The sequence below is a fragment of the Lithobates pipiens genome, unplaced genomic scaffold (genome assembly GCF_037356315.1).
Source record: "Lithobates pipiens isolate NorthernLeopardFrog02 unplaced genomic scaffold, aLitPip1_a1.2 Scaffold_3, whole genome shotgun sequence".
Taxonomy (NCBI): domain Eukaryota; kingdom Metazoa; phylum Chordata; class Amphibia; order Anura; family Ranidae; genus Lithobates; species Lithobates pipiens.
The window spans coordinates 75,967,033-75,994,261 of NW_027507790.1; the positions used below are offsets into that span (position 1 = coordinate 75,967,033).

Sequence of the window (27,229 nt, forward strand, 5' to 3'; positions counted from 1 at the left end):
GGTAAGGGAGACTCCTCAAGAATTTATCTAATTCTAGTAGCTTTTCTCCTTTTAAGTAAATGTATGCTATGCCTATAGTCGCCACCGAGGGCTGCCAAGAGCACATACCTTTTCATGCCTGATCTGTCTGCTTGAGTGTCCACGCTCTATGCTCCTCCAGCCATGCTCCAGGAAGGATGAAGGTAAGGGTTTTTTTTCCTTCTGGGATTTTCCCTCCACGGATTAGGGGGCTGAGACAGGCCAGGGCAGAGAGCGGTAATATACCCCGCCGTCCGCCCCGTTCGTTGCCGCCATTACAGCGGCTTCACATCCACCGGCCCTTCCCTCTCCTCTGTCCCAGCCTCCCCTCCATGCTTGCCAGCAGGGTTAGAGCCTCTGCTCGCGCGGGAAATGCGCGTTTTTAAAATGAGTGGGGGGGGGTGGAAGTGGTCGGAGGAAGGGGTGGCGGAGCACTAGGCTACACAGGCTTTAAAGTGCACTCTTTTTCAGATGCACACAGCCTATGGAGGGACACAGCTGACAGGCGCATGTGAGTGTGGGAGACACAGGCATTCCCAGGCAGCATCCCTACGCTCAGTCTCTTTCAAAGCTACTGAAAAACAGTATCCTATCAGCCTGGAACAAGAAGGTTCAGGCGTTAGATTTTCCGATGCATCGGAGCCTCAGCTGGTGGTTGATGCCCGAAAAACTGCGGAATTGGAAATCCTTGTTACCTGGACAGTGGTAACAACAGATGCCAGTCTTTCGGGTTGGGGGGCAGTCCTGGAACAGTCGACTGTCCAAGGGAGATGGTCCAGGACCGAGAGGGCCTTACCCATCAACATTCTGGAGATCCGTGCAGCGTATCTAGCCCTAAAAGCCTGGACACTCAGGTTGCAGGGTTGCCCTGTCAGGATCCAGTCCGACAACGCCACAGCAGTGGCTTATGTCAATCACCAAGGGGGCACCAAGAGTCGAGCAGCTCAGGAAGAAGTAAACCAGATCTTAATCTGGGCAGAAAGACATGTGCCATGCATTTCGGCAGTCTTCATTCCGAGGGTAGAGAACTGGCAGGCGGACTACTTGAGCCGTCAGCAGTTAGTGCCAAGGGAATGGTCTCTCCACCCCGACGTCTTTTTGGCCATATGCCAAAGATGGGGGGTTCGGGATGTAGATCTCTTTGCGTCCAGGTTCAACAACAAGGTCAACAACTTTGTGTCAAGAATGAGGGATCCTCTTGCATGCAGGACAGATGTGTTGGTTACTCCATGGCATCAGTTCTCTCTGACTTATGCGTTCCCTCCTATTCTGCTACTGCCAAGACTGCTTTTCAGGATCAGGCAGGAAAATAAGTTGGTGCTTTTGGTGGCCCCAGCATGGCCCAGAAGAGCTTGATATGCAGAAATAGTGAAGATGGCGGTAGGCTCTCCTTGGACCCTACCGTCCCGTCCAGACCTGCTATCCCAGGGACCAGTATTCCATACTACCTTACAAACGCTAAATTTAACGGTGTGGCTATTGAAACCCACATTCTGAAGAATCGTGGGCTTTCGGGCCCTGTGTTATCTACCTTGATTAATGCGAGAAAGCCAGCTTCCAGAATGATTTATCATAGAGTCTGGAAAGCATATGTCTCCTGGTGTGAATCCAGGGGTTGGCACCCCAGAAAATATGTCATAGGCAGAATCCTCGAATTTCTGCAAAATGGGTTAGAGATGAAACTGGCCTTGAGTACCATCAAGAGCCAAGTCTCGGCCTCATCGGTTCTGTTTCAACGTCCACTTGCTTCACATTCTTTGGTCCGAAGCTTTATACAAGGGGTAACGCGCCTTAATCCTCCAGTTAGGGCGCCTTTGAACCCCTGGGATTTGAATTTGGTTCTGTCAGCTTTACAGAAGCAGCCTTTTTGAACCGATACATTAGATTCCCTTAGTTCTGTTGACAAGGAAATAAATTTTTATAATGGCCATTTCTTCTGCCAGAAGAGTATCAGAAGTAGCGGCCCTCTCTTGTAAAAAACTGTATCTGATAATGCACAAGGATAGAGTGGTGTTACGCCTTCATCCTAATTTTCTACCGAAGGTGGTCTTAGATTTTCATCTAAACCAAGATATTGTTCTGCCTTCATTTTTTCCAAATCCCTGTTCAACGGAAGAGAAGTCACTACATTCTTTGGATGTAGTGAGAGCAGTCAAAAGCCTATCTGGAAGCGATGGCTCAGGTTCGCAAAACGGATGTTTTGTTCGTATTGCCAGAGGATCCTAAGAGAGGACAGGCAGCATCAAAATCTACTATTGCTAAATGGATTCGACAAGTAATTGTTCAAGCTTATGGTTTGAAGCAAAAGATTCCGCCTTTTCAGATCAAGGCGCACTCCACTAGGGCTATTAGTGCTTCGTGGGTGGTGCATCACCAGGCCTCCATGGCTCAAATCTGCAGGCCGCTACCTGGTCATCAATCCATACATTCACCAAATTTTATCAGGTGGATGTGAGAAGGCATGAGGACTTCGCCTTTTGGGCGTAGTGTGGTGCAGGTAGCGGTACAGGGTCATCAGGTCTGAGTACACCCTATGTTGTGTGGTTCCCCTCCCTTCAGATAGCATTGCTCTGGGACATCCCACCAGTAATTACTGAGTCTCTGTTTCCCATGATGTACGAGAAAGAAAATAGGATTTTTATAACAGCTTACCTGTAAAAATCTTTTCTTTTGAGGTACATCACAGGACACAGAGGTCCCTCCCCTCTTCTAATACACTTATATTGCTTTGCTACAAAACTGAGGTACCTCCAGTAGGGGGAGTGGATATATGGGGGATTGAACTTCCTGTCTAGGGTGTCCCAGTGTCCAATCACCTAATGATACCCTATAACCCACCAGTAATTACTGAGTCTCTGTGTCCCGTGATGTACCTCAAAAGAAAAGGATTTTACAGGTAAGCTGTTATAAAAATCCTGTTATTTCTGAACTATGTTAAGGAGGAAATTGTACGGAAATGTGAAATCTTTCTTCCAGAGTACCCAATTCTTCATATAAAACACAAATCACCACTTTGCAAACCAGTCATTGCATCTTTTACTGGCTTAGATACAGCTTGAAACATTTTAGTTTGGTATTTAATTCTGTCCTATTGAGGACCCGTTTGGTATTGTAACTGTTTTCTTTAATGTATGTCTGAGCTTGGATCGTCAAGTTACCTTGATAGCTGTCATGTACCTGTGTGTAGATCGAAATGACAAGGGGGCTTCCCTTTCTGTTCTGGTCCAAACAAACCTGAACTTGGGAACAAGAGTGCAAAGCTGATGGCAGTACTGGTGCAGGAGTCCTCAGCAATAGATAGTGGCCTATAGAGATGGTCTGCAGAGATCATAACTTATTCAGCAGAAGGACATCTCATAATCACCCATGGAAGGAGCTGTGGTAGCTGACCTGTGAACTTGTGGTGTGAAAGTGCAAGGCAGATCTGGAAGGGTAGCCAGAACTTTAATGCAGGTAACTGGAAGAGAAGACCTGGTCAGGCCAGGGTCATACACAGGTAGGCAGCCAGTAACCGAGGCAGGGCCTGGAAATAAGCCAGGGGTATGAACAGGTAGTTGGCAACAACAGAAGCAGGGTCTGGAGACAAGCTGGGGTCATACACAGGAGATCAGACAGAAGAAAGGTCAAACAGCAAGCCAAGGTTACATTTAGGAGAGAGTCAAGGAGATATCTAGGGACAAGCCGAGTTAGCAACAGGTAGTCAGGCAGCAGAAAAAAAAAGGAAATACATTAACAAGGGCCACAGGTAGCTACAGATCATCAATGACCAGTCACTATTCGTCCCCTCTAATAGAGCACTTGGCACCAGTTCTGAGATTGGGCATTTATGAATGTGCGCAGAGACGCCGACGTGTGTGCCTACACAGGTTCCTGGAAGGGATTCCTTGTCTACGTGCTGGTGCATGCGCACTTTTATTAATGTTCTAATAGCTTTGCTCCTGCTGGTATAGCTACCATCAGTAAAGCCAGCCATGCAAAAACGGTCTGGGGAGAAAACTTAGACAAAAAGTGATACAGTGGTCTTCCTGGGGGTTAAATAATATGATAATAAATCTTGTTAAAAAATTTAATTGCTGTAAAGCCTAAAAGATGGACAAGGCTGTTTTTGGATAAGAACACGCTGGAGTGTCTGAATTTAATCAGACTGATCTCCACGCTGATATAAAAGACACAAATGTCGTTTTGTATTCATTAATACACCGCGAACAACATCCCTCGTGATAGCATTGGCTGTGACAGGTCCTCCATTTGACCCCAAATCTCTCCTCTGGCCTCCAGTGCAGTCAATCTGACACAGATAGGTCTGAATAGCTGCTTTCCTGACCGCTAACGGCCAGGTAAGCAAAGAGGCGGAACTGGAAGTGACAAACTACTCGACGCCCCCGGTTCCCAGGGTCACAGAGAGGAACAATGTCCGTTCCTCTCTCTCGGTTCAGTGCAGGCATCACTGGCGGTCACATCGCTCCCGGGCTCTACCGTCCAAACGCGGAGCCCGGGAGTGATGTGACTGACAGTGATGGCTGCACAGAACAGAGAGAGAGGAACTGACATTGTTCCTCTCTGATGCCTGTAGGTGCAGGCATCATCCCGGTATAACCACTTTTCCATGGATTTCCTACGTGGGAAGTAGTTAAGTACACAGAGCATCAAAAGACCAAACAGTAAACCTCAAAAGAATCCACCAAACAGTAAATTGTGTGGGGTGCCTGTGGGGATCTATTAGAACAGAGAGCAGATAACACAGGGTTAGGGCAGCAGCAAGTCAGGGGGGCTGGCAAACAGTAAAGGATAGTCCAGGTGCCTAAAAGTACTTCCGAACCTCATCTGTGCCTCACGCTGCTGACCATACTTGGAGATGGTATCTAAGAGAAAGACATTAAAGGGGCTCCCCTTAATCTATTTCCCAGCAAGACCTGCTTTTCTGCTGTACAACAGCAGGCATGTTTTCAGTGTACACTCCAGCATGAAAAACATGTTCCAGGAGAGTGAACACACAATAACATCACTCAGTGTCATACCCAATGGTGCATATGCTAGCCACCCAGGACAATGGCATGTGATGATACATTGTCCATGTTAGTATTGAGCCAAGACCACAGTCATGCCACGCACATTGGTGGACCTAAGAGGTGAAATAAAAATAATTGCAATTACCATATTTTTTCTACAGGGCCTTTGCTTTCATAACATATATAATATTTTAGGGGTTTTGGGTAACCTTAAAAACAAATTGCACATATTAAAAGCACCCATTTTTGGGTTAAGTGCATGTAGTGTAAGTACCTATATTTGACTTAATATCAATCTACTGCTGTCCCTGTACAGCAAAGCTCAGAGTGGAAAAGGAAGAAGCCTCATAAGAAGCTAATCGTTTCCTGTACAAACAATAAGCAGGTTGATTCGAGGAGAAAGCAGCGTGACAGAAACGGGTCATAGCTTTGTTGTTTTTAAGGGTTACTAATCCCTCTTCTTTTTTTTTCTTTTTTTTAATAATAAACCTATCGTACTTGCCTGCACTGTGCAGTTCGTTTTGCACAGAGTGGCCCTGATCCTCGTCTTTTGGGGTCCCCCAGTTGCGATCGTGGCTCCTCTCCGCATCAGGAAACCACCTAGGAGAAGCACTCTCCTTGGGGGTCCTTGTGTGGGCGTGCTCCCGAGTCAAGCATTTGCATCCATAGACAGAAAATGCCGGACTCAGCCCCGTCCCTGGTGCCCACGTCATTGGATTTGATTGACAGCAGCGGGAGCCAATGGCTGCGCTGCTATCAATCTATCCAATCAAGAGCCGAGACAACGGACAGAGGTTGAGCACTTCTCCAGTGTGGGAATTACGGGCCTCGGGTGAGTAAAACTTGGGGGCTGGTGAATGACAGAAGTTTTTCACTTTAATGCATAGGATGAATTAAGGTGAAAAAACCTGAGAGTTTACAACCCCTTTAACTAGCCGTTTAGAAGCTAGCCTGGGCTCAGAGGAAGTGGGTTGAATTCTGCTTGTCATATTGTGACCCTGAAAATTGAAGACATCTAATGGAGAAAAATGTGAGGATTGGGAGTTTTACATAGCAGGCCTTTGCTGGACCAGAACACCTATTCTTGGGCAGAACTGTTTGGGCCCCTGGGTCACAAGAACAGAATCATCGACTCTGGTCAGCATGCAGAGTGAAGGAATACATTGTGCAGGAGGGAAATGTAAATTTATGTTGGTATATGGGATGAGTTTGCTATTTTAGCTGGTTTTTGTTCTGACAAAAAAAAAGAAAAGTGTGCTCTGTAAACACTAACTGCCATATTCTTTTATAGGTGATAACAAAATTGGGCTCCTACACCAATATTCTCTTGTCAAGCCCCACAACCATGCTTAAATCATGGGCCAAGTAAGTAAATTTACTCACAAATAACCACAGATGTCATTATTCTTTTTTGCAGCTTATAATAGATATTATCCTGGTATGAAGTCGTACTCGCCAAAAGCTTGGTAGTAGACACCCCGAAGGCCATATCACCAATGATTTTCTAATAGTGATATGTGATTTGCTGCAGAATTACTCTCCTTAGGGTTTTGATGATAGGAGACCTGATTTCATGGGCAATAGGTGGTCTGAATCGTAGCAATTTATAGCTCAATTGCTGAGCGATTTATTTTTCTCTATTCTGCATTAAAGGACACAACTTAATGATAATTAAGCAACCTAGGATCGTCCTGCTGCCTACAGGAGAAATGGACACCAGGCACATAGATAACTGAAGGGCAACTCCCTTGGTGCTTTAACCACTGCTCAGTTTGCTTAGTGTCCTTAAGAGAATGAATGTCCTTCCTTTCAGCTATATTGTCGACAGCTACTGGTAGGCTTAGTCTACAAGCGCAGGTTTTCTAAGTTCCTTAGGTACAGTAGAGATCTATGCTTTTTGTAATGGCCCTGAAATCAGCAATGACCACCAGACTGTATTCCAGTTTACTTTGGATTCTGCTATTCAGGTAAAGCCAGTATTTCTGGGGATTTTGTGCAGATTTATTGTAACCAGAGCTACATCTGTCCCTGTTTCTGAAGACTCACTGTTAATGGCTACCAGGCTATGCCTGGTCAAGGAAATGTTTCCCTTTTTTACACTTGGGCTGTGTTTGTGACTTCCTTCAGAAGCAACTGTAACTGACTGGCCTGTATGGTGAGGGGAATTTATATATTTTCTTTTAACTGGGATTTATTTATGCCTTTGCAGGCTTGTATGCTGGGCATTTATTGTGCTTAAATGTATCCTTGTGAAACCCACTCCTGTTTCTCTCCCTTGAGCTATACATTTCAGCAATTTTTAGAGCAGCCTGTTACTGTACTCTAACGGCCATCTTTTTGTCTTGGCCCAGATCTGCTGAGCACTTCAGTGAATGTGTGCAAACATCAGCCTCTTTCTTTTATCTGGTTCCACTCCACTGATGCTGTCATATGAGATAACTCTTACCCTGGGTGTGAGGTGCCCTCTGGACACTGCTGACTATATAGAAATCTCTACCACTGTATGGACAGCAGTATTTTCCTGCAGGTACAGTGGGGAAAATAATTTTTTGATCCCCTGCTGATTTTGTATGTTTGCCCACTTACAAAGAACTAAGGGGTCTTTATCATTTAAAATACATCTATAATAAAAACTAGAGACAGAATATCAATCAAAAATCCAGAAAAAAAACACGATACAAATGTTATAAATCGAGTTGCAGTTTAGTGAGTAAAATAAGTATTTGATCCCTAAGCAAAACATGATTTAGTACTTGGAGAAACCCTAATTGGCAATCACAGGGGTAAGACATTTCTTGTAGTTGGTGACCAGGTTTGCACACATCTCAGGAGGGATTTTGGTCCAATCTTTACAGATCTTCTCTAAATTTTTAAGGTTTCCTGGCTGTCGCTTGGCAGCTCGAAGTTTCAGCTCCCTCCATACATTTTTTTATCCAGTCACCAGCTGTGAAGCATTGTGGCTTCACAGCTGGTTTCCTACTGCACGTGTGCAAATCGCGCTGCACTTTCATAATGGGCTGGGTGTGCCAGGTACCTTCTCCTCACAAAGTGCCAAATGTGACACTGGAGGGGGGAGGAGGCAGACAAGAGCTTCCCCTTTTGGGTGGAGCTTTGCTTTAATGTGCTTCTTCTTGAGCCACTCCTTTGTTTCCTTGGCGGTATATTTTGGGTCATTGTTATGCTTGAAGACCCATCCACAGCCCAAGTGATGTGGCTGAGTAGCTAGCCCTCCACGCGGCAGTCTGGGAGTAGCTAGCCCTCCACACGGCAGTCTGGGAGTAGCTAGCCCTCCACGCGGGAGTCTGGGAGTAGCTAGCCCTCCACGCGGGAGTCTGGGAGTAGCTAGCCCTCCACGCGGGAGTCTGGGAGTAGCTAGCCCTCCACGCGGGAGTCTGGGAGTAGCTAGCCCTCCACGCGGGAGTCTGGGAGTAGCTAGCCCTCCACGCGGGAGTCTGGGAGTAGCTAGCCCTCCACGCGGGAGTCTGGGAGTAGCTAGCCCTCCACGCGGCAGTCTGGGAGTAGCTAGCCCTCCACGCGGCAGTCTGGGAGTAGCTAGCCCTCCACACGGCAGTCTGGGAGTAGCTAGCCCTCCACACGGCAGTCTGGGAGTAGCTAGCCCTCCACACGGCAGTCTGGGAGTAGCTAGCCCTTCACACTGGAGCAAAGTAAGACATCAGGGGTCTATTTAGACCCCTGCTATTTCACCAAAGCCCTCCCAATAGGGTTGCTTAACCGATTCCTGACCGTCTCACGCAGATATACTGCGGCAGGAGGGCACGTACAGGCAGATTAATGTACCTGTATGTTGCCCTTTAATAGGTGGCTTGCGGGCACGCCCGCTGGAGCTCCTTGACTGTGATCGCGGGTTCTGCGGACCTGATGTCTGTGGGGATACCCGCAATCGTCTCACAGTGAAGAAGAACGGGGAGATGCTAATGTAAACAAGCATAGCCCCATAAAAATTGTCATATTATCAGTTTATTTTATTTATTTTTTTAAGGAATTTTATTAAAAGAAGATATAAAAGTGAGACAATTTCATAAATACGGTGTGTACTAGTGCTTGCAATGCAGACCATATCCTTTAAAATAACACTTCATTTTAATTCCCTATAGACTACAACCTAGAACAGAAGTGTTACTAAAAGCCTTGGTTTCGGAGAAGGCAGATAACCTCTCTTCACTACTGGCCGCTTGGAAAAAGGACCCAAAATGTAAGTAAACATGCTGTACATTTGTATTTTGAAATGTGTGTGTGTGTGTGTGTGTGTTTGTGTGTCTTCTTAGAATAAAATAGAATATATATTCTCATGCTACTATATAGTATAACTATTTAACTGCTACAAACACCGAAAAGGGTCAGTCCATAACCACAAAATAAACAAAATATCTAAAGGATGCGGCTGCGCTGTGATTAAATGTAAATAATTAAACCAAATAAATAAAACAAAATTACTGAATGGCAACTAGACAATAATATATAGAAAGATGTCCAAACAGTGAAAAAGTCAATGCAGTGCTGAAGATGACAGTTTGCACGTGATAAATTATGCAAAATAAATAACTTAATAAACATGCAGTGAAAAAAATCTTACCTTATGGCGGTAACAGCGCACGGCGTGTGTGTGTGTGTGTGTATATATATATATATATATATATATATATATATATATATATATATATATATATATATATATTACATACATACATACATACATACATACATACATACATACATACATATATACATATATATATATATACATACACCCTGTTTCCCCTAAAATAAGACCTAGCGTGATTGTCGACGATGGCTGCAATATAAGCCCTACCCCCCAAATAAGCCCTAGTTAAAGTCCTTCTATGTCTTATTCTCAGGGTAGGGCTTATTTTTGGGGAAAGAGGGTGGGGTTTATTTGGGGGGTAGGGCTTATATTGCAGCCATCACCGACACTCATGCTAGGTCTTATTTTAGGGGAAACAGGGTATATATATATATATATATATATATAGTGACGATCAGTAGTGTTCGCAGTGCTTGCTTATTTTATCCTGATAACATGCTCCCAGTGTAATGGCATGTTTCTTCTATGGGGCTGGTGTCGTCAATGGTTTTTCTCTCCCAGTGAGCATATATACAGTATAAAGGAAGAAGGGGGGATTCCAGATAGTGTAGTATTTAAAGCCAATATTTTATTGTTAAAACAGTACTCACATCTCTATACATGTTAAAATCAGTACACCACGAGAGGCAAGCTCGTTCGCAGACGTCACTTCCAGTGCCTGTCTGTTCCAACACGTATCGTCATGGCCATGTGACTTCATCAGGGGATAAAGACTGGCACTGGAGGTGTCTTTAAATAGGTTATGCATTGAGCTAATTGAGCGGCCATTTTCTTGTAGCTCAATGTTCAGGAAGTGATGTAGCCACCATGTTTGTGTGGATTCTCCTACATAGCAAGTATTAAGGCCATTTTGTGATGGTATTTCTTCTACTGTACATAGCCTACTTAAAAAAATAAAATTAAAAAAATCTGCTTGCTTTCTCACCCACAGATTTGCTACATGCCTTTTGTCAGTGGATTCCTGAAGCCGTACATGAAGACTTATCTAAAGTTTGGCCACCAGTCACCTCCTCTGATTGAGCTGTGCTTTTTAGCTGTCCATAGAATGAATACTAACAATACTTGTTGAAGAACCTGTGCCTAGAAGTGCCTTAAATACTCAGTATTTAGTCAAGATCACATTGCCCAGACTGTATCATATTCTGTTCACCAACATACTTTTATAATAGATATCATACATTGTTACAATGTAACTAAGTTCTTATTGGTTTTTGTGAAATTTTTGTATTATAATCTGCACATGGCCTTCAAGGCTCCATTGTGATGGAGTACATACTGTAACATATGTACATACTGAATTGAAATTAAACATTTATAACTAAGTATATTTTCTATATTTGCGTGGATGCAAACCAGACTATCTTTGTTTAATATGTGTGTGACATAATAGGGTATATTTACTAAAGGCAGATATACAGAGCTTAGTAAATTAGGTAAAACTACACTTTGAGTATTTTTGCAATCAAATGCAAGGAAAATAAAAAATATAATTTTTTTGTTTGTACACGATTAGACGATAGAAACCAGCAGAACTTCCCTTCATTTCAAATCTTCCCCTCATTTCAAATCTTCCCCTCAGATCTAGAGCAAATGCACTTGCAGTGCACAGTGTTTTTGCCTCAGTGTGTGGTTCAGCAGGTATCTGCCTTCTGCATCTGTCACAATTTCTCAGGCAGATTACAAATTTAATTCATCCATCTTTCTCCAGAGCTAAAAAAATGTCCTGCCTCTTCTCATACTCCCAATACTCAACTGGAGTTGAACCCTGATATACTGCTTCTAGATGCTGCATCATGTGGAAATTAAGAGGACACATAAGCAGTTGGAGCAAGCTGCAGAAGACTTCTCTCCCCCACACTGTCACTACATTGAAGAGGGAGCTTCCCACAATATGCTTGCTAATGTTGAAAAGCTCATTGCCTCTGTACATAAAAGCCTTGACATTGTACACTCATATGGAATCTTTTCCAAAATCTATACAGTTAAAAAAAGTGGGCTATTCCTATGGTTGATCCTGCTTTTTCTGTCCTGAACAGACAGAGTGTAAGATGCTCTTCGAAGTTCTCTTTACCATGGCAGCCCTGCAACAAATTCTTGCTGCTATTTCAATATGTCAAACCGCAGCTGCTGTGAGAAAAAAAAGTATTTAATCCCCTGCTGATTTTGTACATTTGTCCACTGACAAAGAAATAATCAGTCTATAATTTTAATGGCGGGTTTATTTTAACAGTGAGAGACAGAATAACAGAAATATCCAGAAAAAGCCATTTCAAAAAAGTTTTAAATTGATTTGCATTTTAATAAGTATTTGAACCCCTATCAATCAGCACAATTTCTGGCTCCTAGATGTCTTTTATACAGTTTAACAAGCTGAGATTAGGAGCACTCTCAAAAAGAGTGCTCCTAATCTCAGGTTGTTGCCTGTATAAAAGACACTTGTCCACTGAAGCAATCACTCGGATTCCAATCTCTCCACCATGGCCAAGACCAAAGAGCTGTCCAAGGATGTCAAGGACAAGATTGTAGACCTACACAAGGCTGAAATGGGCTACAAGACCATCGCCAAGCAGCTTGGTGAGAGGGTGACAACAGTTGGTGCAATTATTCGCAAATGGAAGAAACACAGATCTCCATTTATCTGGGGCTTCATGCAAGATCTCATCTTGTGGAGTTTCAATAATCGTGAGAACAGTGAGGAATCGGCCCAGAACTACATGGGAAACTCTTGTCAATGAGTTCAAGGCAGCTGGGACCATAGTCACCAAGAAAACAATTGGTAAAACGCTGCGCTGTGAAGGACTGAAATCCTGCAGAACCCACAAGGTCCCCCTGCTCAAGAAAGCACATGTACAGGCTCATCTGAATGATTTAGAGGAGAACTAGGTGAAAATGTTGTGGTCAGATGAGACCAAAATCAAGCTCTTTGGCATCAACTCAACTCGTGTTTGGAGGAGGAGGAATGCTGCCTATGACGCCAAGAACACCATCCCCACCGTCAAACATGGAGGTGGAAACATGCTTTGGGAGTGTTTTTCTGCTAAGGGGACAGGACAACTTCACCACATCAAAGGGACGATGAACGTGGCCATATGAAGGGAGCTGAAGGTTTGCGCTACCAAACGTCTGCATCGAAACCCTAATGACTTGGAGAGTATCTGTAAAGAGGAGTGGGACAAAATCCCTCCTGAGATGTGTGCAAACCTGGTGACCAACTACAACAATCTGTGATTACCAACAAGGATTTTGCCACCAAGTTCTAAGTCATGTTTTGCGAAGGAGGCATATACTTACTTCACTCATTAAAATGCAAATCAATTTATAACTGTTTGAAATGCATTTTTTCTGATATTTTTAATGTTATTCTGTCACTCACTGTTAAAATAAACCTACCATTAAAATTATGGACTGAGCATTTCTTTGTCAGTGGGCAAACAAAATCAGCAGTAGATCAAATATACTTTTTTCCGTCACTGTAACTGGACCAGTACAAACAACTAACATGACCCCATCTTTCAACATAGTGGGGTCGCAGAGCAATTACACCAGCTTTCCTTTGCTCTTCTTTTTTGTGTAGATGACTTGGAACACGTAATGAGAAAAATATCCAGGATTAATTTGTTCATATGGACAGAATTCTCTGGCTAAAAGCTTGGACAGCAGAACAAAGACATCTATTTGGTGAGACATTTGGCCAATTCATTAAAGAAGTCACAAGTGGAAAGGTTTTTTTCCTCAGAGAAAGGTAACAAACTGGCCTCTTCTGGTGCTCCTAGTTCCCCTGAATGCAAAACACAGCCACACTCTTTCAGTATTCAAGTTCAAAATCTAGGTTCAGCTCTTCATTTTGACACAAAACATTGGCTTCCAAAGTCCACCAAGTCTTCTCCAAAGCCCTCTTCACAATGAAGGTGCATCCTCACTCCTAAGAGTGAGGAGACTTCTGTTAGTAGTTTGCATCTCTGGACTACAGACATACCAGGCCAGTGGGTTCAATCGGTGTCCTCAAAGGTTACAAGATATAGTTCAAAACTGTACCCCCTCACTAGGGATGAGCCGAACACCCCCCCCCCCCCCCGGTTCGGTTCGTACCACAACTTTTTCGAACGGACCGAAAATTCGTGTGAACTTTAGAAACCCATTGAAGTCTATGGGACTCGAACGTTCGAAATAAAAAGTTAATTAATTTTAATGGCTTATATACAAGATATTGACCTAAAAAAGGGTTTGGGGACCCGGCTCCTGCCCCAGGGGACATGGGTCAATGCCCAAAAAATTGCAGTTTTTTCGGGAGCACTGATTTTAATGACGATTAAACTGAAAGAAAAAGTGAAATATTCCTTTAAATATCATGCCTGGGGGTGTCTATAGTATGCCTGTGAAGTGCCACATGTTTCCCCATGTTTAGAACAGTCCCTGCACAAAATGAAATTTAACGGAAAAAAAGTCATTTAAAACTGCTTGCGGTTTTAATGTAATATCTGGTTCCGACAATACGGATGAAAATAATTGAGAAAAATTGCATGGGTAGCCCCCCTGCCCATTACAAGCCCCTTTGGGTCTTGTACGGATATTAAGGGGAACCCCGTACCCAAATAAAAAAAAGGAAAGGCGTGTGCCCCCCAGGCCCTATATACTCAGAACAGCAGTATACAGGCGGTGCAAACAAGACAGGGACTGTGTAGGTTTGTTGTATTAAGTAGAATCTGCTTGTAATTTTGAACTGGTACATTTTTAAAGTGTAGCTCCAGTCAAAAAAATCTATTTTTAAGCTTTTTGGAAAACATAGGGAAGGGTTATCACCCCTGTATAATTTTTTTGGCCGTCTATATTTTTTCATCTCACTTCCTGTTGTCTCCTTCCGTTTGCAAGTAGGAGACTTTTGTAAGTTGGATGTTTGAAAGTAGGGGCCTGCCCTATATGCTCTACAGAAATAGGGGCCTAAGGTGTTGGTGTTGCTACAACACTGTAAGTCCTCAAAGTGACTCTTGGTGGGCGCTGGAGCTCCCTGCTGTGAACGATTGTATCAAGAATTGTAATTACATGCCATTGTTGAACAGTGGTAGAAAAATTGGGCCTTTGGTGGTTGTGGTGGTGGTGCTGGTGCCATAGCACTATAAGTCCTCACAGTTACTCTCGGCGGGCGCAGGAACGGGCCCTGCTGTGAAATATTATATCAAGAATTGTAATTACATGCCCCTGTTAAACGGGGGCTGAAAAATTGGGCCTTAGGCACTGCTTGCTGGTGCCACGACACTGCAACCTCTCCCAGATACTCTAGTTGGAGTGCAGGAATGAGCCCTGCTGGAAAGTATTGCATCAAGAAATTGTAATTACATGCCCCTGTTAAACAGGGGCTGAAAAATTGGGCCTTAGGCACTGGTGCCGGTGCCACGACACTGCAACCTCTCCCATATACTCTAGTTGGAGTGCAGGAAAGAGCCCTGCTGCAAAGCATTGCATCAAAAATTTTAATTACACGCCCCTGTTAAACAGGGGCTGAAAAATTGGGCTGGTGGTGTCACCCAGAACCAAAAATGTTCTTCCAAGCTATCAGCAGAATCATTGAGGAGGAAGAGGATAGTCAGTCAACACAACAGGACAGTCACTCAGCATCGGCAGTCTTAAAGGGATGTGACATTTAAAAAAAAATTATTCGGTTACATCAGCTTCAGGTGCTTGGTAGCTGGTGGTGATCCAAGACTGATTCATCTTTATGAAGGTCAGTCAATCAACCGAGTCGGTGGACAGGCGCACCCTGTGATCGGTTACAAAGCCTCCAACAGCACTGAAGGTGCGTTCCGAAAGAACGCTGGATGCAGGACAGGCCAGTAGCTCAATTGTATACTGTGCAAGCTCTGGCCAGTGATCCATCCTCAAGACCCAGTAAGCCAGAGGATTTTTGGTGGGAAAGGTGTCCAAGTCTGACCTTGCCCCTAGGTATTCCTGCACCATGTAAATCAGACGCTGGCGATGGTTACTGGAACCGATCATACCTGCGCTGCGCTGTGAAGGACTGAAATCCTGCAGAGCCCACAAGGTCCCCCTGCTCAAGAAAGCACATGTACAGGCTCATCTGAATGATTTAGAGGAGAACTAGGTGAAAATGTTGTGGTCAGATGAGACCAAAATCAAGCTCTTTGGCATCAACTCAACTCGTGTTTGGAGGAGGAGGAATGCTGCCTATGACGCCAAGAACACCATCCCCACCATCAAACATGGAGGTGGAAACATGCTTTGGGAGTGTTTTTCTGCTAAGGGGACAGGACAACTTCACCACATCAAAGGGACGATGAACGTGGCCATATGAAGGGAGCTGAAGGTTTGCGTTACCAAATGTCTGCATCGAAACACTAATGACTTGGAGAGTATCTGTAAAGAGGAGTGGGACAAAATCCCTCCTGAGATGTGTGCAAACCTGGTGACCAACTACAACAATCTGTGATTACCAACAAGGATTTTGCCACCAAGTTCTAAGTCATGTTTTGCGAAGGAGGCATATACTTACTTCACTCATTAAAATTGTTTTTTTCCTCAGAGAAAGGTAACAAACTGGCCTCTTCTGGTGCTCCTAGTTCCCCTGAATGCAAAGCACAGCCACACTCTTTCAGTATTTAAGTTCAAAATCTAGGTTCAGCTCTTCATTTTGACACAAAACATTGGCTTCCAAAGTCCACCAAGTCTTCTCCAAAACCCTCTTCACAATGAAGGTGCATCCTCACTCCTAAGAGTGAGGAGACTTCTGTTAGTAGTTTGCATCTCTGGATTACAGACATACCAGGCCAGTGGGTTCAATCGGTGTCTTCAAAGGTTACAAGATATAGTTCAAAACTGTACCCCCTCACTAGGGATGAGCCGAACACCCCCCCCCGGTTCGGTTTGCACCACAACTTTTTCGAACGGACCGAAAATTCGTGTGAACTTTAGAAACCCATTGAAGTCTATGGGACTCGAACGTTCGAAATAAAAAGTTAATTAATTTTAATGGCTTATATGCAAGATATTGACCTAAAAAAGGGTTTGGGGACCCGGCTCCTGCCCCAGGGGACATGGGTCAATGCCCAAAAAATTGCAGTTTTTTCGGGAGCACTGATTTTAATGACGATTAAACTGAAAGAAAAAGTGAAATATTCCTTTAAATATCATGCCTGGGGGTGTCTATAGTATGCCTGTGAAGTGCCACATGTTTCCCCATGTTTAGAACAGTCCCTGCACAAAATGAAATTTAACGGAAAAAAAGTCATTTAAAACTGCTTGCGTTTTAATGTAATATCTGGTTCCGGCAATACGGATGAAAATAATTGAGAAAAATGGCATGGGTAGCCCCCCTGCCCATTACAAGCCCCTTTGGGTCTTGTATGGATATTAAGGGGAACCCCGTACCCAAATAAAAAAAAGGAAAGGCGTGTGGCCCCCAGGCCCTATATACTCAGAACAGCAGTATACAGGCGGTGCAAACAAGACAGGGACTGTGTAGGTTTGTTGTATTAAGTAGAATCTGTTTGTACATATAAGGCGGTTCTTGGGCAGGTTCAACTCCTTTTGGAGTTCAGCCAGCCGAGCTCTGGCATTAAATGATCGGCGGAAATGCACACAGACTTTTCTGGCCTGCCTCAGGACATCCTGTAAGCCCGGGTACCTGCCCAAGAACCGCTGCACCACCAGGTTAAGGACGTGAGCCACACAGGGCACATGGGTCAGTTGTCCCTGTAGGAGGGCGTAGAGGAGGTTGGTGCCATTGTCGTAAACTACCATTCCTGGCTTAAGCTGGCGTGGAGTCAACCACCTCTCGGCCTGCCCCTGCAAAGCTGACAAAATATCTGCCCCAGTGTGGCTCCTGTCCCCCAAACAAACCAGCGCAAGCACGACATGGCATATTTTTGCCTGCGTACTTGCGTAGCCCTATGCCTACGGAGCACCACTGGTTCCGAGGACAAAGCACTGGAAGAGGACATGGAGGAAGAAGAAGAGGAGGGGGTGGAGGAGAGAGGTGTGTCACAACCAGTAGTAGCATTTTGGAGGCGTGGTGGCGGAACAACCTCCAACACTACTGCACCTTGTCCTGCATCTTTCCCAGCTGCCAGAAGAGTGACCCAATGGGCTGTGAAAGATAGGTAATATGCAACTTACCGCTGACCGCCCTGTCCGGCGAGGCATGGACATTGAATGAAATACTTGTATAGCGCACAATGCGAACTGAATCGGCCTTCCACATGCCGGTAGAGAGCCGGAATCGCCTTCCATGACAAAAAGAGGCGTTTGGGGACCTGCCACTGAGGAACCGCACATTGTACAAACTCACGGAAGGGGGCCGAGTCTACCAACTGAAAAGGCAGCAGTTGAAGTGCTAGCAATTTAGCCAAGCTAGCATTCAACCGCTGGGCAAGTGGATGGCTGCGAGTGAACTTCTTTTGACGATCCAGCAGCTGGGGCAGGGAAATTTGCCTGCTACAATCGGATGTCGGTGTACTGCTAGCAGAGTGCCCGCAAGTACTTGGCTGTGACACACCTAATTCTACACCTTCATTCCTCTCAGTGCAGGTTTCAGAGAGGACTGAAGGTCTAGTGGGGTTGGAGATCTCAGCTGATGAGCAAGGAGAGGTCCGCTTTGTTCTTAGGTGTGGGTCTTTAAGGTACGCTTGCCAACGAGCTGCATGGCAGGTTAACATATGTCTGGTCAAGCATGTGGTGCCCAAGCGGCTGATGTTTTGGCCACGCGAGATACGCTTCAGACATATGTTGCAAATAGCAGCGGTGCAATCTGATGCACGTCTCAAAAAAGCGCCCTGCACAGGCGGAGCTCTGCGGTGTGCTGCCCCTAAGCTGGCCCCCGGAGGGCATCCTGCCTCATTAGAGATGTGCCTCCTCCTGCTCCTCCTCCTCTCTCCTATCAGGCACCCACGTGGAGTCAGTGACCTCATCATCCCCTCCCTCTTCATCACTGGAGCAAACCTGGCAGTATGCTGCAGCTGGTGGAACATGACTGGCAGATTGCTGTCCTTCTTGAGCATCCCCTCTCTCTGCACTCACGCTACTGCCTTCCTCTAGCTGGTATGATCATCAGAGCCTTCAAAACGCTGGGCATCCTCCTGGAACATGTACCCAAAACTGTGCTCAAACAGTACGGGGGACTCCTCAGGAGAACATGGTGGGTCTAGGGAAGGAGTGACTGATGACATTGCGACGAGGGAAGAGGACGCGTTGGCAGCTGCTCTGCTAGTACCCTGAGCCTGGGTGAGAGAGGATGGGCTTGGTCATCCACTCTACCAAGTCTTTGGCATGATGCGGCTCAACACGTCCAGCTGTCAAAAATAAGGACAAGCGTGTCCCATGGCCACGTGCTGATGACGATGCACCATGACGACGACCAGCACTGTTGTCTCTAGACACAGAGCCTGCTTGCCCTCTTTTTTTGGCTCATAACTGTCTGCCTCTCCTTGTTGGCCTTGCAGACATAGTAATGGCCTGCAGGGAGATGAGAAAACCCAGCAATTGGGTAGCACTTTGACTCCTGCAGATGCCTGTATTAGAGGACACCTGCAATAAAGGGTAGATACAGGTGTATACTGTGCTGGAGGCACACAACACCCACTTTAACTGCTGCAAATGCCTGTATTAGAGAACACCAGCAATAAAGGGTAGATACAGGTGTATACTGTGCTGGAGGCACACAACACCCACTTTAACTGCTGCAAATGCCTGTATTAGAGAACACCAGCAATAAAGGGTAGATACAGGTGTATACTGTGCTGGAGGCACACAACACCCACTTTAACTCCTGTAGAGGCCTGTGCAGGAGTTAAAGGCTAGGCCTGCAGAGGCCTGTGCACATCCTAGCCTCCAGGAACCATAATATACCTCTGTACATATCCAGAACAATGAATCCTTTAGGTTTGGTCTCAGATGCTCTAGTTATCCCCGGGTCTCAATTCAGGCTAGCGTATGCCTTTCATCCCCTGAGCATTATCACTTGCCTGCTCCAGAAAATAGAGCGGGAAAGGAAGACAGTTCTTCTTGTTCTTCAAGTCTAGAAGAACTAGATATACAGACGTACTCAGACTTCTTCCGGAAGACCCTTGGCCTCTTTCCAACAGACCAGAGCTGCTCTCCCAAGGCCCTCTATTCCACCATGCTTCATAGTCTCTGTCTTAAACAGCATGGCTGTTGAAACCTAGGTTCTAAAAGATAGAGAGATCTCTAGTCTGGGTCCTACCTTGCAGAAGGCAAGAAAAGCCACGTCCATGAAGATTTATTATCATACTGGGAAATGTTACTTTACCTGGTGTAAGTGCAGTCAATTCCTTCCCAGCGATCACTCTGTACCCATGTTCTGGCCTTAATACAAGCAGAACTTGAACAGAATATAGTTCTCCCCACCCCTTGCAAAAAAAAACAACGTTTGAACCTGTCAGGGCTATCCCTTCGGAGCATCTGACCACCAAATTAGCCTTTCTGGTATCCATTATATCTGTTAGATGTATCTCAGAATTAGCAGCTCTTCCTTTGGAAAAATGGGCCCTGAAACTGAGCCAAAGATGCACAGGACCGCTGTGAAATCCGCTCCGCAGCCACCCTGGAGATATGTGAACCTGCTACATAGAGAGCGGGTCACAATTTCCTGTCATGCGAATTGGATGTGGAGAAAACCCACATCCAATTCGCACTAGTGTGAACCCAGATTTAAAAGTCTACCACTGCACAATGAACAAAAAATAACATTTGCAAGAGCTTGCATTCTCAAAGAAAAGTCCTCTAGTCCATCAGATTGGAGGGAGATTTATGGGCATTTCAGCACCAAGCCTCTGTGGTCCAGTAGTGCACGGCCACCATCTAGTCTTCTGTTCATAGATTTCCAAAGTTTTACTAGGTGGATGTCCAATGTCCTGCTAATGCAACTTGTGGCTACAAGGCTCTCACAGCAGCTCTCTGAGTTTGGGCCTTCTGACCCTTGTTGGGCCTGTTGACACATTTCTATTTGCCTCATTGTCCAACCTTCCTGTTCATTGCTTGGGGACGTCCCTTAACGTATGAATATTCTGCCTGTGTCCTGTATGCTATGGTTGAGAGGAGGAATTAATACTTGTTAAAAAGAAATGTGCTATGAATGTGTCTTTCTGTATTTTCTCATAAATCAAACCAAACCAAACAAAACAAAAGAAACAATAACCTGAAAAAGCAAACAAAAAAGGTCTCTGCTGTTATGCTGTGTAAAAACAGCTGTGACTCCACCTATGCCTGTGGGTAGCAGCTCCACCTAAACACACCATAAAACTATAAATATACAGTATACAGTGGATATAGAAAGTCTACACACACCTGTTAAAATGTCAGGTTTCTGTGATGTAAAAAAATAAGACAAAGATAAATCATTTCAGAACTTTTTTCACCTTTTAATGTGACCTATAAACTGTACAACTCAGTTGAACAACAAACTGAAATCTTTTAGGTGAAGGTAAGTAAAAATAAAAAAATCATAAGATTGCATAAGTGTGCACACCCTTAAACGAATTCTTTGTTAAAGCACCTTTTGATTTTATTACAGCCCTCAGTCTTTTTGGTTATGAGTCTATCAGCATGGCACATCTTGACTTGGCAATATTTGCCCACTCTTCTTTGCAAAAACATTCCAAATCTGTCAGATTGCGAGGGCATCTCCTGTGTACAGCCCTCTTCAGATCACCCCACAGATTTTCAATCAGATTCCTGTCTGGGCCATTCCAAAACTTTAATCTTCTGGTGAAGCCATTCCTTTGTTGATTTGGATGTATGCTTTGGGTCAATGCTGAATGATGAATTTCATCTTCATGTTCAGCTGTTCGGCCTTCTAGTAGAAGCCTGAAGGTTTTGTGCCAATATTGACTTGTGTTTAAAACTGTTCATAATTCCCTCTAACTTGACAAAGGCCCCTGTTCCAGCTGAAGAAAAACAGCGGAAAAGCATGATACTGCCACCACCATGTGTCACTGTGGGTATGTTGTTCTTTTGGTGATGTGCAGTGTTTTTGCGCCAAATATATATTTTGGAATTATGGCCAAAAGGTTCAACCTTGGTTTCATCAGACCATAAACACATTATCCCACATGCTTTTGGGAGACTTCAGATGTGTTTTTGCAAAATTTAGCTGGGCTTGGATGTTTTTCTTTGTAAGAAAAGGCTGCCATCTCGCCACTCTACTCCATAGCCCAGACATCTGAAGAATACGGGAGATTTGCTGTCACATGTACCACACAGCCAGTACTTGCCAGATATTCCTGCAGCTACTTTAATGTTGCTATAGGTCTCTTTTTCTTCTCGTCTTTTCATTAATTTTGGAGGGACCTCCAGTTCTTGGTAATGTTGCTGCTGTGCCATATTTTCTACACTTAACGAATGTCTTCACTGTGTTCCATGGTATATCTAATGCCTTGGGAAAAAAAATTGTACCCTTCTCTTGACTGATACCTTTTAACAATGAGATCCCTCTGATGCTTTGGAAGCTCTCTGCAGAACATGGCTTTTGCTGTAGAATGCGACTAAGAAAATGTCAGGAAAGACCTACTAGAACAGCTGAATTTTATTTGGGGTTAATCAGAGGCACTTTAAATGATGGCAGGTGTGTACTGACTCTTTTTTTTTGTATTATCAATTTTTATTTTTACTCAGATTTTTTTGTATTATCAACTTTTATTAAGATTTATTATTACAAATAAGAATAAAATAAAAAGACAATTATACATGTATTTCCATTATTATTCTTATGCATAGTGTCTCGGCTTATATATATCACTAAATATATTTTTAATCCATAAAATATAACAAAACTACACAAACAAAAAAAACGGCGGTGGGGGATAGGAGTATGTTCTCTCCCTCTCCTATTACTCCATGAAAGCAGTTCAGGGGGAGAGAGGGGGAGGGGAAGAACATACACCCCATTCCTATCTCACATTCCGTGGAACATCTGTTTGCCATGATCAACCATGATTGTGTGTGTATAATATATATACAGTGGGGACGGAAAGTATTCAGACCCTCTTACATTTTTCACTATTTGTTATATAGCAGCCATTTGCTAAAATCATTTAAGTTCATTTTTCTCCTCATTAATGTACACACAGCACCCCATATTGACAGAAAAATACAGAATTATTGACATTTTTGCAGATTTATTAAAAAAGAAAAACTGAAATCACATGTCCCTAAGTATTCAGACCCATTACTGAGTATTTAGTAGAAGCACCCTTTTGATCTAATACAGCCATGAGTTTTTTTGGGAAAGATGCAACAAGTTTTTCACACCTGGATTTGGGGATCCCCTGCCATTCCTCCTTGCAGATCCTCTCCAGTTCTGTCAGGTTGGATGGTAAACGTTGGTGGACAGACATTTTTAGGTCTCTCCAGAGATGCTCAATTGGGTTTAAGTCAGGGTTCTGGCTGGGCCATTCAAGAACAGTTATAGTGTTGTTATTTTAGCTGTGTGCTTATTGTCATTGTCTTGTTGAAAGGTAAACCTTTGGCCCAGTCTGAGGTCCTGAGCACTCTGAAGAAGGTTTTTGTCCAGGATATCCCTGTACTTGGCTGCATTCATCTTTCCCTTGATTGCAACCAGTTGTCCTGTCCCTGCAGCTGAAAAACACCCCACAGCATGATGCTGCCACCACCATGCTTCACTGTTGGGACTGTATTGGACAGGTGATGAGCAGTACCTGGTTTTCTCCACACATACCGCTTAGAATTAAGGCCAAAAAGTTCTATCTTGGTCTCATCAGACCAGAGAATCTTATTTCTCACCATCTTGGAGTCCTTCAGGTGTTTTTTTTTTTTTTTTTTTAGCAAACTCTATGGCTTTCATGTGTTTTGCATTGAGGAGAGGCGTCCGTCAGGCCACTCTGCCATAAAGCCCCGACTGCTGCATTGATGGTTGACTTTCTACAACTTTCTCCCATCTTCCGACTGCATCTCTGGAGCTCAGCCACAGTGATCTTTGGGTTCTTCTTACCTCTCTCACCAAGGCTCTTCTCCCACAAAAGCTCAGTTTGGCTGGACGGTCAGCTCTAGGAAGGGTTCTGGTCGCCCCAAACGTCTTCCATTTAAGGATTATTAGGAACCTTAAGTGCAGCAGACGTTTATTTGTAACCTTGGCCAGATCTGTACCTTGCCAACATTCTGTCTCTGAGCTCTTCAGGCAGTTCCTTTGATCTCATACCTCTGAATACTTAGGACCATGTGATATTTCAGTTTTTCTTTTTAATAAATCTGCAAAAATGTCAACAATTCTGTGTTTTTCTGTCAATATGGAGTGCTGTGTGTACATTAACCATCTCGCGCCCGCCCTATAGCCGAATGACGGCCGTAGAGCAGGCGCGTCCGTCCGGGAGGCCGTCCCTGGACGTCCTAATGCGGCGGCGCGCATTGTGGAAGTTCTGTGTTCGCCGTGTCCCCCGGGGACAGGCAAACACAGATCGCTGTAAACGGCCAATCACAGCGGCCGTTTACAGCGCGATCGGCGTGTCCAATGGGAGATGATCTCATATGTAAACATATGAGATCATCTCTCAGCGCTGCTCTCCCTCCTCACACAGACAGAGTGTGAGAGGGGAGAGATGAACGGCTGCAGCGGCAGCCGTTCTGCTTTGCATTCTTTTGATAAAAAAAAAAAAATGTAAAAAAAAAAAGTGCCATCCTCCCCCAGCAGTGCCATCCATCCTCCCCCAGCAGTGCCATCCATCCTCCCCCAGCAGTGCCATCCTGCCCCAGTGCCATCCACCCCAGTGCCATCCGCCCCCAGTGCCATCCACCCCAGTGCTATTTGCCCCCAGTGCCACCTGCCCCCAGTGCCACCTGTTGTCAGTGCCATTTGTCCCCAGTGCCATCTGTCATCAGTGCCACGTATAAGTGCCATCTGTCATCAGTGCCACATAGTGCCATCTGTCATCAGTGCCACGTATCAGTGCCATCTGTCATCAGTGCCACGTATTAGTGCCATCTGTCATCAGTGCCACGTATCAGTGCCATTTGTCATCAGTGCCACCTGTCAGTGTCACGTGCCATCTGTTGTCAGTGTCACGTGTCATCAATGCCACGTATCAGTGCCATCTGTCATCAGTGTCACGCGTCATCGGTGCCATGTATTAGTGCCATCTGTCATCGGTGGCACGTATTAGTGCCATCTGTCATCAGTGCCACGTATTAGTGCCACGTGTCTTCAGTGCCACGTATTAGTGCCATATGTCATCAGTGCCACTTATAAGTGCCACGTGTCATCAGTGCCACATATTAGTGCCATCTGTCATCAGTGCCACATATTAGTGCCATCTGTCATCAGTGCCACGTATCAGTGCCATCTGTCATCAGTGTCACGTGTCATTGTTCTGGTGCTTCAAAAGTGTAATAAATAGTCAACAAGTTAGATGTGTAATTTATGTTCCTAGAACACGTGATGGCGCTCCCTGCATGTTGGGCCTCTCTATGTGGCCAGGCTGTGAAAAAGTCCCACACATGTGGTATTGTAATACTCAGGAGGAGTAGCAGAATTTTTTGGGGGGTGTCATTTGTGGTATACACATGCCATGTGAGAGAAATAACCTATTACAATGACAATTTTGTGGAGAAAAAAAAATGAAAAATCTTAATTTTGCAAAGAATTGTGGGAAAAAAATGACAACATCAAAAAGCTCACTATGCCTCTTACTAAATACCTTGGAATGTCTACTTTCCAAAAAGGGGTCATTTGGGGGGTATTTGTACTTTCCTGACTTGTTCGGGTCACAAGAAGTGAGATAGGCCACCAGTACATCAGATGTGATCAATTTTGTGCGATTCGCACCAAAGCTTGTAGACTCTCTAACTTTCACAAAGACCAAATAATATCCACTAATTTGGGTTATTTTTACCAAAGATATGTAGCAGTATAAATTGTGGCCAAAATTTATGAAGAAAAATTAATAATTTGCATAATTCTGTCACAGAAACAAAGAAATATGCGTTTTTTTTCAAAATTTTCGGTCTTTTTTCATTTATAGCGCAAAAAATAAAAACCCCAGAGGTGATCAAATACCACCAAAAGAAAGCTCTATTTGTGGGAAAAGAAAGGACAAAAAATTCATTTGGGTAGAGTGTTGCATGACTGAGTAATTGTCATTCAAAGTGTGAGAGCACCGAAAGCTGAAAATTGGTCTGGGCAGGAAGGGTGTTTAACCACTTCCCACCCGGCCAATGTATATATACGGCCGGGTGGGAGCCGCCTGCTCCTGATAGGACGTTCAGGAACGTCATTCAGGAGCAGCGGGATCGCGCGCGCGCGCGCCTGCGCAGCGGCGCGATCCCGATGTGCTCGTGTCACCCGGACACGGCACATCTCAGATCGGCAGGAGGGCTCTGTGATTGGCCCTCCTGATCACATGACGGCCGTGTCCAATCACGGCCGTCATGTGATGTAAACAAACAGCCGGTTGCTAGGCAATCGGCTCTCCTCTCCTCACACGGAAGTCACCGCTGAGAAGAGGAGAGCAGAACGCTGCAGCCGGCTGATGATCAGTGAGTATGGGCTGCTTTTCACAGCTTTTTACTCACTGATCATCAGTGTAGTGTAAACACACAACACACCACACAGTGAAAACACAGTCCCCACACATGTCCCCAAAACACACATGTCCCCAAAACATACATGTCCCCAAATAATAAAAACACATGTCCCTAATAATAAAAACATGTCCCCCACATATGTCCCACTAAAATCACATGTCCCAATGATTATCTGCACACATATGTACGTGATCACCTGCACACATATGTACATGATCATTTGCGTACATATGTCCGTGATCACACAAACCAATTATTATACACTTAACGGAATTTTTTTTACCAAAAACATGTAGCAGAATACATTTTGGCTTAAATTTATGACAAAATTTGATTTTATTGGATTTCTTTCCAAATAGAAAAAAGAAAATATTGTTTTTTTCCCAAATTTCCGCTTTTTTTGCGCTTATATCGCAAAAAAAAAAAAACGGAGTCGTGAATAAATAACACCAAAATAAAGCTCTATTTGTGCGAACAAAATGATAACAATTTCATTTGGGTACAGTGTAGCATGACCGCGCAATTGTCACTGAAAGCGCTAGAGCGCTGAAAGCTGAAAATTGGGCTGGGAAGGAAGGGGGTGAAAGTGCCCTGTATTGAAGTGGTTAAGTGCCCAGTAAGCAAGTGGTTAATGAGGAAAAAAATGAGGAAGCAAATGGCTGCAATATAACAAAGAGTGAAAAATGTAAGGGGATCTGAATACTTTCCGTCTCCAATGTATCTCCAAATGTGAAAAAGAGGGGAAAAAAAGGCAAGAGGGAAGAGTCCCTTGCGCAAAGCAAAGAACCTACATCCCATTACTATCTCACGTGCCATGGAATATCTAATACAGTAATCGACCGTGATTGTGTGTGTATAAAATATATATGTGTATATATATTCAAGTGTGAAAAAAAGCTTCCTTTCCCTCTTCCTCCCCCCCATCCCTATTAATGAACTATACAAATACTATAGTAAGAAAATATGGCATCTGTTTCTATGTAGGAGTGATCAAACTAGCAATGTATTGCTAAGTCAA

At 44.3% G+C, this 27,229-nt stretch overlaps 1 protein-coding gene across 2 annotated transcripts in view; it reads left to right on the forward strand.

Moving 5' to 3' along the window:
* The window catches only part of DHX37 (DEAH-box helicase 37), a 108,121-nt gene extending 97,148 nt beyond the window's left edge, over positions 1-10,973 (forward strand). For both annotated transcript variants that reach the window (XM_077461824.1, XM_077461825.1), the window contains exons 26-28: positions 6,319-6,392; positions 9,143-9,240; positions 10,583-10,973. In XM_077461824.1, coding sequence (XP_077317950.1) covers positions 6,319-6,392; positions 9,143-9,240; positions 10,583-10,671 — 261 coding nt within the window. In that variant the 3' untranslated portion in view covers positions 10,672-10,973. The remainder of the gene's footprint in view (positions 1-6,318; positions 6,393-9,142; positions 9,241-10,582) is intronic.
* The last annotated feature ends 16,256 nt before the right edge of the window (positions 10,974-27,229 follow it).